Source organism: Hyalella azteca, unplaced genomic scaffold, assembly GCF_000764305.2.
Source record: "Hyalella azteca isolate HAZT.00-mixed unplaced genomic scaffold, Hazt_2.0.2 contig12328, whole genome shotgun sequence".
In the NCBI taxonomy this organism is placed as follows: Eukaryota; Metazoa; Arthropoda; class Malacostraca; order Amphipoda; family Hyalellidae; genus Hyalella; species Hyalella azteca.
In genome coordinates this window covers 294,719-311,336 of record NW_025942288.1, presented here as the reverse complement: position 1 = coordinate 311,336, position 16,618 = coordinate 294,719, and the positions used below count along the sequence as shown (strand labels likewise).

General features: G+C 35.1%; 1 protein-coding gene across 1 annotated transcript in view; it reads left to right on the top strand.

Moving 5' to 3' along the window:
• LOC108669521 (myogenic-determination protein) overlaps positions 1 to 16,618 on the top strand; it is a 33,472-nt gene that overhangs the window by 3,292 nt on the left and 13,562 nt on the right. The window contains exon 2 of the mRNA XM_018156872.2: positions 1,779 to 1,970. Within this exon, the coding sequence (XP_018012361.1) occupies positions 1,779 to 1,970 (192 nt within the window). The remainder of the gene's footprint in view (positions 1 to 1,778; positions 1,971 to 16,618) is intronic.

Below are 16,618 nucleotides of genomic sequence, written 5' to 3'. Positions count from 1 at the left end.
GCCATCAAAGCCAAATCCTTATGACTGATTTAATTAGGAAATTAAAGATTGCATACCGCTTTTTCTAAGCTGTCTACCCTTGTAAAGTTCACGACGTCGCACACCCGTACGTTGCCTTCATTAAACGCTACATCCGTTCACACTAATGAAGGAAAAACACTGAACTGCTGTCTCAAAACTTCATAAGAAATATTCAGATAAAAAGATCGTCACGGATCAGACCGTTACACGAGATGTTCATATCGCTTATTCTGTAGCTTGCAAGTCTCTAAGTTGTGGTTGCACGGAGTGATGCAAACGAGCGTAACGTATTGCTCGCGTACCTCTGATGTTTGGTAAAGGATGAATTTAAAGTATATGCTTTAATGTGAATGAAATGGATTAAGCTGAAATGTCTCGATTCACATTCAGATTAAATATTTGGCAGGTTTCGAAAAAATGCGAGATAAAATTTTTCATAAGAAAATATTACTTGTCTTATGATTTTGGCGCAATATTCTCATCTACATGCACTATTAAGGCAATTATAATAAACTAGAATTATTGGGCATAATACTGTCTTATCACTGAGGATAAACGCAATTTTTAATGTGTAATTCGTTCACTTGACCCAAACTTTAAAGTTAATAAGAAATAAAGATGATCACAGTAAATAATCTCTTCGATTCAGATTCCATCGGGCCATCAGCTATCTTTTTTATACCCGTGTGAAATCTAAATAATATCATTAAGGCGCACGGGTTTGATTGCAAGCCAATCGTGAAGAATAATGAGGCAAGCGTTCTTATATTCATTCCGCAACCCTGAAATATTATTCACATTGTGTGCACCTGCAGCCATTACACCGCGCCTTCCCGACACCAGCATCAACACATAGCATCTCACAGATCAAATATTAATGTGTAATGAACCTCTCAGTGGGCTTTATAAACTCTTCCTATTTGTGTTCACGCTTATCTCAAGGGAGGGAGAAGAAATTATCGAGTTTCAAAGCGGTACTGGGGCTCTCATTAGCAGCAAGACGGCGCTAGGGCTTGTCACCGATTGCATCAAATATATAAGCGACCGGCACAGAGATGCGCTCGTTAGATCTGCTCCACTTACTGGCCCGACCTCAACACCGCCATGCCAACTTAACAGGAATATTCTCAAAAAGGATCATAGATATTGTTGAGAATAAAAATTATTTGGATATAAAATGAAATAATAAACGGATGCATTAAGAACGTGAATGCATCTAGAAAAATATAAACGAAGATAATGGCAGTTTGATATATAAGAAATTCATTTCGATGAAAAAGAATCCGTGAAAATGGCAGTTGGGAGCGTTTTAAACGTTAATGCAAACGGTAGGATAATAATGAGGAAATGAATACTTTTCAAAACTATGAACACGGCAAGGTTTTTCGAATAACATGTTTAAATATTTATTTGTGAATTTGATTATAGAGGCGGCGAAAAAAGGCAATAAGAACATTTATAAAATGTACTTAACCTTAGACAACACAAAATTGACGATTGAAATCAGAAGCGCTGTGTCGTAGACAAACTGCAGGATTACAAGAATAAACTGTAATGAATCATTGGCGAGCAAAGTAACTAAAAATACACATTTATATAATAAACCCTGAGGCACGCCAAACGTATATGGCATTTGATATACCTAAATTTTCAAAAGAAATTTAAATTATAGTATTGAGCACCAGGAATATATTTTTTAACATATTCGCTGGAAAAATCTGAATTAGTTGAAATTATATTCACTCTTCCCACCACAGGTAAACGAGGCATTTGAAATTTTGAAGAAAAGGACATGCAGTAACCCGACTCAGAGGATGCCAAAAGTTGAAATTCTGCGCAACGCCATCGAATACATCGAGTCGCTGGACTACATACTTCAGAGCGCGGCGACCACGGAGGCCGACTCAGACAGTTTGTCGGAGACCAGGGCTTCGACAGCGTCTTGTACGGTGAGTTTACGAGTATCCTGTACAGTGTAAAATTAAGTTTAAAGCAGTATTAAATTCACTGATAAAAATAAAATAAAGCTGTTGAATCTGGAGCTGATAATTTTGATAAATTAGGTATAATTTTCAAATGAGGATACATACGTACAGGATTAAGTAATATTATTAACCGGAAAACTATCTGATTCATTACGACTAAAATATACTTGAATTCACCTTAGTGAAATGTCTCTCTGATTAATGTCATGAAATGAGAGAAAGATACCAAGAACTGGATAAGATTTTTAAACTCTGAGTTGCGTTGTTTCTTATATATATATACATCTTTGGGTCGTCGCAATTATTAAGTACAGCGTTTTTTGCGTTCAGTATCGTCGAAGACAAGGAGGGCCACTTATAATAATTAAATTGCAGGAGTGCCCTGTATGACGTCAACTGCTCCATTATAAACCAGTGAAATCTTGCTGTATAAAGTCGTTCATCACTACCGTACACTTGTATTTATTTTAATATTTTCTTACGTAGCTGACGGTGACCTGAATTCATTCCCAGGCCTCAGTTATACACAAAAGCTTGGGTTGTTTACTTCGCAGTAATATTCCGAATGTTAAATGATGCGCAATGTGAAAAGATTATATAAAGCTGTACCCCTAAACTTGTTGAGAGTTTGATGTCGCTACAAGCTTTAAAAGGCAAAACAAATTAACGATCAATTTCAACTGTTTTATTTCGTTGCTGTTTCATTTTCTTTGTGCCTTATTCTTCTAGAAAATTAGACTGACCGGGAGGAAGCCTCCGTATGTCAGGCGATCAATACTGAGTTTAGTTTAGAATTTTTGATACGCCTTTCAATCGCATTTAAGGTCAGTGTTCAGTGACGTCAATCTTTCCTTTCTGATTCACGATAAGTTCCTTATACTTTTTATACTTGGGGTATCAAAGTTTTTTTCCAGATTATTTTTACTACCTAGTCTTTTGAAGTTTTGAACAGAATACAGGTATTGATTTTAACGGTTTTAACCATTTCTTCTTGCAACCCAATAAAGCAAGAATTATCCGTTTTCACTGGCTTAAGTCTCGTGTATTATTAAATTATTGTGCATCTTTAAAAACGTCACACGGAAAAATCACCATCATCTTCCGTATGCCGGCGTTTGAAACAATGTATAGTTTGAATCTTTATGAACTACTAACAATCTACGAACTCTTCTTAGTCTCAACCATTGCTGATAAGAGTATTAACATTTTTTGATGGATGAAGTAGAAAGGTACTTATAATCATTCCAAGCCGTAACCATTACTGACTAGAGGAACATGTTTTATTGACCTTCAAGTAGAGTTGGCTCGCTCAAAACCCAAAAATCCTCAAATATTTAACTATACATGTCTCAGTTTTACCTCAAATCAAGTAATCAGTTTTTAAACAGAATGAAACACAAATTTCCCCTGCTCAATATAAGTCACTGGAGGAGCATGTTTTATTGACCTTCATGTGAGTTTGTGGGAGCTGAAAACACGTTAGCGTTGTAAAGGAGCGAGTTCACTACCACACCGGGAGAGTTCATTTGGCAGCGGGTGCAAAACATACTCGGCTTGATTGTTGACAGCGGGGGCGCGTTTAGAGCTCCTGAGCACTCAAGAGTCTTATGGGGCTTTGTACTTTTAAAGCATCGCATAACAAAACGTCCTTCTTGGACACCTTGTCCATGTACTTGGAGCTACAACCACGCATGTCGTATTTTTCAACGCTGGCCACTATATCTGCTTGCACAGAAGCAAGTTATTGCTATGCGACTCGGTTTACAGTCGCTGCAGTCGTAGTCTTTGCACTAGTCACCACCTAATAGTATGTTAATACATATGTTACTAGGTAGTCAGGAGGATTTTCTATCATATTCTCTTTGCATACAGATAATAGGTTTTTATTATATCCATGCAATTCATTTTGAACGGATATGTTCGAATGTTAGCTTCAACAATTTTTGAAAAGGCTTATCAGCAAATTTGAAAATAGTGATAGTCCGAGTGTTATATTCATATGAAATATTACATCGTCTTTTGTTTTTAGTCACCTATGCTAGGGTGGAACGTAGAATCATGGTTGAAATAATATGATTTTTCTTTACAAAATGCATTGAATTAATGGAAAATTCATATTTTTTACAGAACACTAATATTGTAGTAAACCGGGTTCCAAACACTATATAATTAAAAATGCTTAAATAAGATTATAGTGACACCCGTTTGTTATGGACACGAAATGAAAACCTAGGGAACGATCTCCAATTATTTCACTACCTGTATGCTAAAGGTAGGAAATAAATCCCTAATTCTATTAGCTTTATTACTTATTACTTCAATAAGTAATAACTTCATTAATAAGAAATAAATAATTACTTCAATGAGTAATTCAATTGGCTTTATTACTTTGTTTTAATGCAGCCCTTTACTAGTTATTTACAATGAGAATCATATTTTGTGAATGTCAGAACCATTGGGGGCGTTAATTGCTGGCTTCATCGACTATTGTATTCATCTCCGATGAAGGTAAACCGAAGCAATATCTTTTACTAGAGCTTCATCATCTTTTCACTGGAAATATTATACATTAATAAAAGCATACCTGCAGAAAGAACAATATCAAAAAGTGTTACAATGAATTAAAATTGAAGTTGCGTGTTCAGTAGAAGATTGTACTTTAAAACTTGATAAATAACACCGCAGTCATTTGAAATAACTTTTCGCGGAAAGTTACACGCCAATTTCGACAAATCAAAGCGCCATCCATGTTGAAACAAAAACAAATAATGGTGTCATTTTATATGTCAAATTCAATTATTTTCTATGATTCGAACTAAAAAAAAACTTCGCAGGCAAAATTATCTGGTAATATTTTGGTTATCCCTGAGATCTGAGGATGAGCGCAAAGACCTGCATGCAGCCAAGCACTTAAGTGGCTTTAGGCAATAGCTTGGCGAGAGGCGAGGCTTCATTGCCTAATTGTCGAGATTGTCTGACTCTCTGAGAACCTAATGACTCTAACCAACTCAACCAATTTGCACCCAAATCGCTCTTTGCTGATGCCCCGCACAAACGGCACCGTTTCAACTGCACTCAGCTGTAAGATTCTGTTCAGGAATTATTGAAGCTCTGCTTCCGGCAGTAAATGTAAAGGCTTTCTAACGAAATGATAGAATGATGCTTTTCATATTGCAACAATACATCATGATAAGGCACGATGCTATTCACTGGCGTAAAAATGTGTGAATTCCTACAGAAGTGGCAAGGAAATTTGAGAACCACAAATTTGTTTTATAAAAGTTGAATGGTTATTTTGTTTTTAGAATTTTATGACGTCACTTTCGCTGATGGTCGACGAAAATTTCATATTCGTTAGCAAACAACAATTAAAGTGGTTTTAAATAAAAAATCAAAAAAACGTTGCCAGCAAGAAAAGAAAATTATTTCTCCGCATATCAAATGTGTTGTCTGCATTATGCTGTTGGTGTACTTTTTGGTGGTCCACAGATAAGGTGTAGCGGTCAATAACAATTGAGCTAAGTTGTATCGTAAAATATTATATTGTTTACACTGAAATCCAAATTGGGCTTTTTAGTAGAAAGACTTGGACATACTTTAAAATAATTTAAATTCTTCAAGCTGCCAACTCAGAAGTAAACTTTATTCGAAAAAATTGAAAATTTTCAAATGAATATTAATAATAAAATGTACATAAGATTCATTTCATTTTCATTCATTCAAACACAATTGAATTTATTATTCATTTATGTTTTTAATGCATTAAATTTGACTCGAAAGTGTAATTGAAAAATTTATTGTTATGTTCGGCTTATGAGATATTTCATGAAAATATTAATAATAAAATTTCGGTAAGCTCCATAAAAAAAGGAAAAACTGCAGGCGACTCTCTGAAGGTGCATTGTGCTTACTTATAATTCTGTGCGAGGGCTGAGCTGCACGTCGCTGTACCGCCTTATCAATAATGCCCTGCGCTCGGAAGTGTAAAAGAAGACCAGCACTAAAAAGAGTTCTAATGACAAATTTATTGGCCCAGGAGCTTCACGGCATCAGGTAACTTAAGCCACCGTTTTTTTAGCGTTTTCTTGCCTCGTCAATGCAACACATGGCCGTGGGTACCCACATACTAGTCTTCGTATAGCACGTCGTAGAGTCTTGAGGGCTATACGACCAGCGGCATTTGCTTAAAAGACACGACGCTCTTACGGCAAGTACATGCCATGCCTGATAAGAACATACTAGGGAGAAACGGATCTCTTGCTAACACCGCTGTAGAAAAAATGCAAGACGTCGTTGTTGTCGCTTCACCAAGGGACGGCCCATCGAGGTGATCTCCTCTCGAGTTTCGTGAACTTGTTTGAAATTTTCTCGTCCTCGGGATTAACATTTTCCGAGCAATGAAAATGCTATGGCAATGTTAATTCCTTCTGTAAGTTCTCGTTCGCATAAGCCGACTGGGCCAATTGATATACAGAAAGGACTTTATTCGTATTCACTTCTGACACATCAATAAAACTCGAACTTATTTGCGGTTAGAGTTTATTACTCCATCGCAAATATTCGATGCGTTAATTCCTTATTTCGTGAAATTTATTGCCTGTCCCATTATTTAAACTGAGTGATTACTAAATAACGTAAATCGCATTGTAGTGTTTTCCTACTCAGAAAAATGTTACATTTGTTTAAGGAAACATCTGAAAGTAGCCTAATTTTCCTTCTCGCTTCTTTTTTAGTAACGAAGTCTCAATTGATTCAGGGTTACAGCTAGTCAGCCTCAGAAACGATCGACGTCCTGTAATTACCAAGTGTGAACAGCCTTTGGCAATTATATTCATCGTCTATGTAAATTAATTATGTTGACACAGAATTCGAGTAAAAGGAAATTTACAGCGACTAACTATTTTTGATATATTGATTGAAATGATAACAATTTTTGAAATATTTATGCTCCCATTGAAATGTGAAACTACACGCAAATTTTTTGCTTGGAATTAAGAAAAGATGCATCCATTCAATTTTTAAATTGCGCGCAACGTTTTAATCTGCGTTGATTCTCGCAAGTTGTAATAAAAGTTTCAATAAAATAATTTCCTCTGACTTTTATGCAAGAAATTGCAGAGAAAAAATGTTTTGAGAAGGGTCAAGTGTCTGCTAACGAGGTGCAAAAACCTTTGAAGATGCTATCGTGGCATGCGTAACGATCATTTCTAGCAACAACCTATGTAAAAAACAACTTTACTGTTCCAGCCTGTCCCGTGACTTTTAACTATCAAATAAGACGCATGTAAATAATTCGGATTTGTAACAGTTTCTCGTATATCACAACGAAAATTTAGTCAATACAATCAATGAATCTCGTAATGGTACCATATTTGCAAATCCTTTAGAATATTACAACTTTTAAATATTCTAAGAAATTGAGAGTTGTATTCAGCGAATTATTTCTTTTCAGATCAATAATATCAAATTTGAATGAAGCCAAATCATTGAATCCTGATTGGCAGGCTTCTAAACTCAAATTAAAATCGTATTTATTCTTAAAACACAAAAAGTAGCTTTGATTTTTGTCAAATTAAATCCGACTGAAGGAATAAAAACGTCGACTCAACAACCCAATGACTAATTTAAAATCTATTTTATTCAAGTGCACATAGCCTTGAGCCTTGAGAAGATTAGTGACTTCGTTGAAATAAAAGAAATAGTTTGTCGAAATACTCACTCCATAACAATAATAGCTGCGTGATTACACGATTTAGCAAAGTGAAACGGGAGCACCTATATGACGCAGTTAACATCAAAACAAATGCATTGGTATCACTATGCGCTTATCAAAATTAAGGCCAGTAATGACACTCGTTGCACAGTTATGCATTGCTAAAAGATTCCGATCAAAACGAAAGACTCTTGAAAGACTCACCTTGAGAGTTTTGTTTTGAAGATAAAAGGCTTTTTAAAGACACTCGTATGTAATACAAGCATTTGACACTCGCATCACATCAGAAAATCATTACAAAGAAACTCTTATCAAAAAATGATGAAAAAGAATGAAAGTATCTAATCATTTATATTGTAGTTTAAGGGTCGTCTATTCTTTTACCCTCCTTTCAAATTAAAATCAAATCACTGTTGTTCGTATATATAAACTTATAAGCACTGCCATGAAAATTTTTGTATCAAATAGCAGCTGAGCAATGAAACTTCAGGAATTAAATGGGAATTATTCGATATGATATGTCGAGCATCTGCACAAAAACACTACACAAACATTTTCCATTGATATAAAAGCGCTGCCATAATACCCCCAGTGCGTGTCAAGTAATGCACCAATTCACGCAGTCACACTCTGGTTATTTGCGACAGAGGCGGCCAAGCTTCGTGGCTGCGGTAAGTCGCTTGCCTCGCTCATGTCTCACTTTTTAGACTTTCTGATGCATCAAGAGCAAGTCAGTCTTGAAATAGATCTCAAGGAACCGAGGCAATTTATGCTTTCTCAATATGACATTAAAGTCGTCACAAATCTTAAAGCTGGGCGTAGTTTATAGTTGACTTAGACAACCTTGTGGTCCACTATAAGAGTTTTTCTTACCGCGTCTAGTTCATCCCGCTGCTCTCATGACACCTTATTTTGTGTCGCTCTGCATCTCATTATCTCTTTAATGGCTTCTGCCGTACGGTAGCACCCATTCAGCAGAATATGCTTACATTTTCCAGGACTATTGCTTTATACCTTAAAGATATAATACCTCGGGGATGATAGCGTACAAATTTTCATCGAATTAACGGAATTATATATGAAGTGAATTGATACGCTATAAAGAAGGTATAATTCGCAATTTCATTGTGAATTTAAATGTGTCGGTCTCCTCTTTTTTGCCAAGAGCGTTTGTCGTAGTTTGTTAACCGTATTATTTCCTTCATACAATTCATACTATTTTCGTATTCTCTTAATAAATTCTATTTACTATTATTACCTGTAGGTTTACCATCATATTAAATTTATTTCTTACGCGGGCTTATAATTTTTATTATGACTTTGGTCGTAGATTAACACGCGATGTAAATTATAACGGGAAGATCGCCTCTCCCGAGCGCCTGAATGCACCATGCACAGACTCAATGAAGGAAGACTTGACGGGGCAAAGAGAGACTATTATTTGCAAGGTCACCTATAGCTCTGGCACTCTTAATATAGTGGCAACGTGAATAAAAACAAGCGCATGTAAGCTGTAGGTTCCGAAAGCACGATGCCCGGGGACTGTTGCGTGGCATCGCTACTTTTGTTCAATGCTCCCAGAAATTGGTAATTAATATATGAGCGTTTGTTCCTATTACGGGTAATATTTATTTAATGTTTCGTGTAACTACAGTTTATTAACGGTTAAATATATAATCATCGAAGAAGATAACTGGAAATTACCTTCGTTAAATAATATATGATTAATAATTAATTCAATGTAAAATAAATTTTAAAAAGTAAAATCAATTTAGAATTTGAATAGGTGTATTCGAATTCAACTTGAAAATCTCACGTGCCGTGCACTTTATATCGTTCGACGTTGGACGTTGGCCGACAACGCTAAGCTTGCGTTAATTGTTCACAGACAAACACTTACTCGTTGCTCAGTCTGCACGTCATCGGACATTGTCTGCAGGTTTACGTAGCTTAGCACACATTATGGATGTAAATTCTTAATTTATGATAAGTAATTAGATATACTCGTATTTATGTGCTATACCACGTATGGGATTGTACTGCTGTACAGAAAATTGGTCGCGCACGAAATTGTTGCAATTTAACCTTTGAACCTTTGTAGTAGTGAAAAAGTACAACTGTACCTAAATTCTTCATGAAGATAAAATACTTCATGAAGATAACATTTTTCGTTCAGATAAAATTCTCCACGAAGATAATATTCATCATGAAAATTAAATTATTCATTAAGATAAAATTTTTCGTGAGGATAAAATTCTTCATGAAGATAAAATTCTTCGTGAGGATAAAATTCTTCATGAAGATAATATTCTTTATGAAAACAAAATTATTCATGAAGATAAAATTCTTCGTTATTATAAAATTTATCATGAAGATAAGATTCTTAATGCAAATAAGATTCTTCATGAAATTAAAATTCTTTGAAGTTAAAATTCTTCACGAAATTAAAATTCTTCACGAAATTAAAATTCTTCATGAAATTAAAATTCTTCACGAAATTAAAATTCTCCATGAAGATAAAATTCTTCGTTGAAACGATTACAGTTTATCATTAATAAGTACGTGCGATGAATTGTGCACGAAATCATAAATAAGTACGTGCAATGAATTGTGCCTTAACAGATCGCACCGAAAAAGTTAAATTTACGGTCTTGAATATTTCCCAACCTCATAATTATTTATTTATACATACATTAATGGTAATGTGTATAAGTGTGCTTTAGAAAATAATTAGGGGCAATAAAAACAACTTAGTAAGGATTGAATGGTTTGTTTAAAGTAGACAGGAGGCATGAAGTAGGTGCAACATTTACAGTATGATTTGTAATGGCAAGGCGGGCGCGGTGACGAGTTTCCCCTCACGCTTGAGTGGTGTCAAAACAAGCCTCCTCGCTACATCAAATACAGCCTCGCTCCCTCACTCGCAGCTGGCGCTTCGTAAGAGTCCTGCGTACTCTGCGCACTCAGTTTGTCGGGAAATTTCTGTTTATTGATGAAATGTACATGGCATTCCGTTCAATAGATTATACCAGTGTATTAATTCGTACAAGACGTAATGACTATTATCAGAACTGGCTCGATCGGCTCTCGTACGTTTAACACCCGAAACCTCAGTTCTGTTTCCCTTGATAGTATCTTGTAATTAGTTTCTTTATCTGTACGCCGTTTCACATTTGAACATGCTCCCTTTATGTTAACGTTTTGTATGTTTGTATAGTAGTGCTATTTTGTTTCTGAAGGTTGCGTTGTTGAATGTGTGAGTACGTATATAGGAGCCTGTATGGGTCACTTCGGCTATCGCTTAGGACAGTGTCTTATTCTAGTCTTATTTGCATTTACTACACGTTCAGGTGCATTGCGTGATAGTAACACGTTCTCGTATTTCTTCCCATATAGCGTGCCGCAACTATAATTATTTCACAGGTTCGCGACGTAAAAGGACCGAGTCACTAATGTAAATTTAAGGCAAAACTTCATCTGGTAGGAAGTAAGTTGAGTGCCTCCATATAACAATGCTTTTTACAGGCAAACGTATATACTCTACGATATTTCAAATTAACCTTCAAAATTTTAGTTTTATTCCACTGCATATTGATTGGAACAATTACGACGACTTTTCTCGTTCAACAAATAAAATTAAACATTTCCTCGTTGAAGGCATAAGGGTTCCGCTAAACGATATAATTTCTAATCAAGTTACAGTTACGTTGGTTTTTTTATAACTTAAATGCGTACCCTTGGTTTACGCTGATCGAAATTATATTGAGCGTGTGACAAAAGCCTGTTTATCGCAGTAGCATTGAAGGAAATACTGTCGTTCACGCTTCATATTTTCTAAAGTTCTGTTACGGGAGACAACATACGAGGCAGTTCACGAATATGTGAAGCCGGCAAAAGCTTTACTATTATATGAATTATTCTAACACTGCAGAGCTAAAATTAAATTATTAATGAAAATAGCATTCTTTTGCTTCACCCATTGAAAAGCTCACATCAACTACTTTCACTTTACGATGCTGTATTCTTGCCAGATGTAATTTGTGTTCTTAAATTTAGTTTGCAACAACTTAATACTACATGAAATTAGGGCGGCTAAAATAATGATTCTTATAACTCCCTACCATGACACCTGACTTGCTACTTGAAATAATTTGATGACTATTAAAATAAAAAATCTTTCCCTTGAAAAAATTCAGTGAACAGCAAAGTTTTTATTGATGTTGTCAGGACACACAAATAAATATTTTTACAATTTTAATTTAAATTGAGTTTTTGAAGAACTTTTTAACACAGACAGCAAATGTTTGCAAAATTTTATTTTACTTCAGATAAAATTAATAATAATGAATCTGTCTTGTATTATAGTGTCGCCGAATATCATAGACAAATTCCTGAAATTGTGAGTTTAATTAATGGATTTTCTTCAAAGAAATTTTTCCTTCGTTTAGATGTCTTTCTGATGACTCCAGATAAAAATTGTATTGCATATACCAGAAAACTTTATATATCTATAATTGTAGTGCCAAAATTACGATAATACTACTTCCAGCAGGATTATGTAAGAACTTATGCATGACTCCTATACCAATTTACTTGCAGCAACAAAATGTACTCTGAATACTGTTTTGTTAGTGTTTCGTGAATTTATTTTCTGCGTGAGTGTTCTGGAAACTGCCTTCGGAAAAGCTTAAATGTGATAAATCTCACTAATCTTAATCGGAGATGAGCAGACCCGCCCATTACGTTAAGATAAAATAAATTAATCTTAAACATTCCTTGCACTCGCCACATAGATAATCATTGACCCAATAAGATATATTCCTGAAGAATTTAGCAAATCATGTCCGCATTTTTTTACTTTTTTCTTTGGATGCTCCAGCTTACTGTTCATTTTTCTACTTTAGGAAGCCATTTATCAACAATTTCCTTTATGTAAATTTATTTAATATCGCAATATTGTTTCGTTAAATACAGTACACATTTTAACAGCCGTACTGCAGATTTTGCCTCACAAGCCTACAAGAGCATTGCTTATGTTGATTTGTTTAGCAACTTTAAATTTCCCGATTTATTTTCCTTGTTTCACTACTCCCTCTTGGTTCTCTGATGTAGTGTGGCAAAACATTAACATTTAACAGTGGGAGCTGACAATTTTTTTTACTAATGCAGGCTGTTATGCCTATATACTGGTTCTTAAGTCAAGCTAGTGCGTCTAAATTTAAACTAATAACCCCCTTCAGTGGTGGAACTCTTGTAGATTTTTAAAATACTATATTAACCTAAACTTTGAAATTCATCTACTAAGGAAACTGAATTCAGCGTTACAAGTCAGAAAGATGAGTTGTTTTTTACTTAAAGTCTTGCATCTGAAGAAAGTCTCATTATGCAGAGCGCGTAACATCGACGTGGGTCCGGCGCGAGCTGTCTGAGGCTCAGGGCTTATCGACGATATATTGACTTGTAGAACACAGCCAGCCTTGAACGCTAAAATGTCTCCATGCGCTCCTTCTTTTTGATATGGTGTCGTAAACTGCTCGACCTGCCTGAATATTGCGACGATCTGCAGCGTGCCAGGTAACTTGGTAAGAATTGCGCGAGTTAGCTAGCTTTTGCGTCAATAAAAAACTCTATGAAGTTATTCACGAAGAGAAGTCTTTAATTCTCGGGTGGAACTCGGCCTCAATGATTTACTTTTATATCTTTGCGTAAACTCCATAACGACCAATAAAATATCTTAAATAAGTTAAAATGTTTCGTTTTTGGTTTCGATAAAGTTTAACCTATTTGTTATATTTTTGTGAACGTTAGACAACAAAAAATGATAACTTTCTCAACGCGGCAATAGCTAAAAATCCAACTAAACATACATTATTTATTATTGCAAAATAAAATGAATTGTAGAGATTTGAACCAGTCACGCCAGTCTTTAGGTACGTGGAACGCTGCTAATTTAACGTAAATTTCAATTGTGAATTTAATGGCCCAAAGCATTGTTGGGGCTCTCTGAACCACCAACTAGCCTACATAATCGTATAGGTTTATTCATTAATGCACGATAATCAAAACACTTTATTACACAACACTTTTAAGTGAACAAATAAATAATAAAGAATAACATCGGCATATCAACACTAACACTTCATCATGGATTCTTTGCTTGCGAGTCTAACTCTCCATTTTGGGTGTAACTCTCCGATATGCGGCTAAATATTCATTTTGAGGCTTTCCTATAAAAGAACCAAATAAAATAAATCAATAACTGATAGTAAACAAACATTAAAATACATATAAACTCTAAATATTCACAAATCTATTCCGCATCAAATCTATTCACATATATATTTACATATTCACAATCTAACACAGCACATACCTCCGCTCCGGCTTTCCACGACAGAATAATCTTATCACCTCCTCCTTCCGCACTTAGCCTCCCGTAAACTCTAAACTAAAATGACAATTTAAAATTTCGGACTATAAACAAATTATACAATCAATACTCCGATATATAAATAGCAATCATTTCTATCCCTTACAGCATCAAGTTTTATATGTAATGAAGTTTTTAGTGAAATGCCCAAGTCTTAAAGAAGACAAGAAGTATTTAGTGAAACGCCCAACTCATTTTACATTTTTCAGCACATGTAACATTTAAGTGAAAGTGGAATGGACCGCGTGTACACGAAACGGTGAAAGCACAAGAGATTTATTGTGAGGAAAGTTATCGAGGTAAAGTCACTTAGCTATTTCCATCAGGATTTCCTTTGAACTGTTTTGATCTCCAAATCTGGCCGAAAAAGTTTCACGTAACAATTTTTCTCCGGAAACTTCTTTTGAAATCGTTGATCAATGAAAGCTTCTGTGAAGTTGAAGCAATTTTTGTTTCTGTTTGTTGCTCGCTCAAGAATCTGGCCGACGGAACTTTGATCATGAGGATCGATTTCTCCATTTGAAGAAATAATTTCGCGTGTTTGCAATGAAGTATGCAAACCCTGAAATAATCTCAAAGAATACCTGTCTGCAAAACTTCCAATACAAACCATTCTTGTCATATGTATTAGAAGAACATACTTAATTTCCAGGTCATTGTAATAAACCATAGGGTAAACTATCTCAATTACACGCAATATTCGAAATAAAAACCTGATGAAAATCACTTTGCAGGTTTCAGGCGTCAAAAAATATAATGATCGAGATAAAAACAGTTGATTATTTTATAGTAAATAAATATATATGAAAATTGTCCGTGCAAATCAAATTAAAAGCCTGACATGAATCTAGCTGAAAAGTTTTTCGAAAATTCATAACAAATTTTATACAAGAGCCCTGCGCCCTGCCAGAGCGCAGCCTTATTAAGGTTTGATGAGCTCGAAATTAATATCCGTCGCAAACTTTTTACCGTTATTATTGCTGAGTTTATGAATTCTAAAATTAGGATTTCCGCGTGTCAGTAAAAGTCAGTGAAACATGAATGAAAACTTTGCGGCTAAAAATATTTCGTGCTGGTGGTGCCGTTTAACCGAATTTTTCAATAGAAATCCATTACCTTCACGAGGAAAACAATTTAATTATTTTGTTAGGATTTGACGAAAAGGTTTATTTTCTTCCAGGAATTACCATGATATAATTTTATTCCTCTTTTATGATAGCCAAGGACACTTAAATTACTTTGCTCTTTACAAGTCATTTCTTTTCTACGTACGTCGCTATGCTATAACACAATTTTCTTACTCCTGTATCATACCCCAAGACAATCTAATTTCTGTCAAATGAGTCAATTAAATATATTTACTATCAGAGCTCTATTGAATTTGTTTTTGATTATACCGTAACACAATTAAGTTTATTTTCGGTAGCAACTCCAATTAATTTAATTTATTTCCAATGCTGACGTTACTCAAGGTAAATTATTTTCCGTAATACCAAAAACTTACGGAATTTTCAATTTAAAAGATGAAACTGCTTAATTATTTCCTATTTTACAATAAAATTATTTATGTTTGCTATTAAATGAAATTTCTCTTGTTAGCTGTCGCCATAAAGCCTTTAATGGCTCTCCTTGGATGACATACGCTAGAAAACTACCACTCATGCACGTGTTTCTAATCAGAATGCTTCACTTCGCGTATTAACTGCCATATAAGATTTTTGTTAAGCAGATTAATGGTAGTGTTTGGCAAAGCATATTATATTGGAAGCCGGTGACTAGTTACGCCGGCTCCTAATCAAGCCACAAGCGACGTTTATTAGTCGGTAAAATGAATGAATCATACTAGGACAAACAAACGGTAGAGTGCAAAGACAGTTTTCTGTTTAAAAATCTTTTTGCACTTTTATGCTTTCTTTACGATCATTTAAAGTCAGTCGGAGTTCGTTCTTGTGTGCCTAGCCGGCCACGCTGCACAGCATTACTTGTGTAACCATGAATAATAGCGTGGATACCTCAAGACGGTCGTTCAGTATCGAGGAGAGACGGCCAAGCCAGACTCGTGCGCGATTATCAAAACAAACAATTATCAAAAGCGACTGGCAAGAAACTCATGGGTATAAGTTTTCTCACTTAATTCTTTGCTTCATTTTGTTCAAGTGCCAAAGATGCGATCGTTAGCGAAAGAAGTAGCTACAATCGTTCATCATTGTGTGAGTGTTATTGATATGTATTTTTTCATAGCCAGAATTTTTAAAGGAATTCGTTAATATATACTTTCGCATACGGCCAACCCAGTTATTACTCAATTTCTTATTTTCTGTCCGACCAAAACGCTACTGAGAATAAATTCTAGTCGTAAACTTTGATGTCACTAAGCGGTCGTGCACAGGAAGAAGTTTCGTCCACATCCACGGTAATAAACTTTGAGTTTATTTGCACTATTATTTCATATGCTCAATTATATAACTT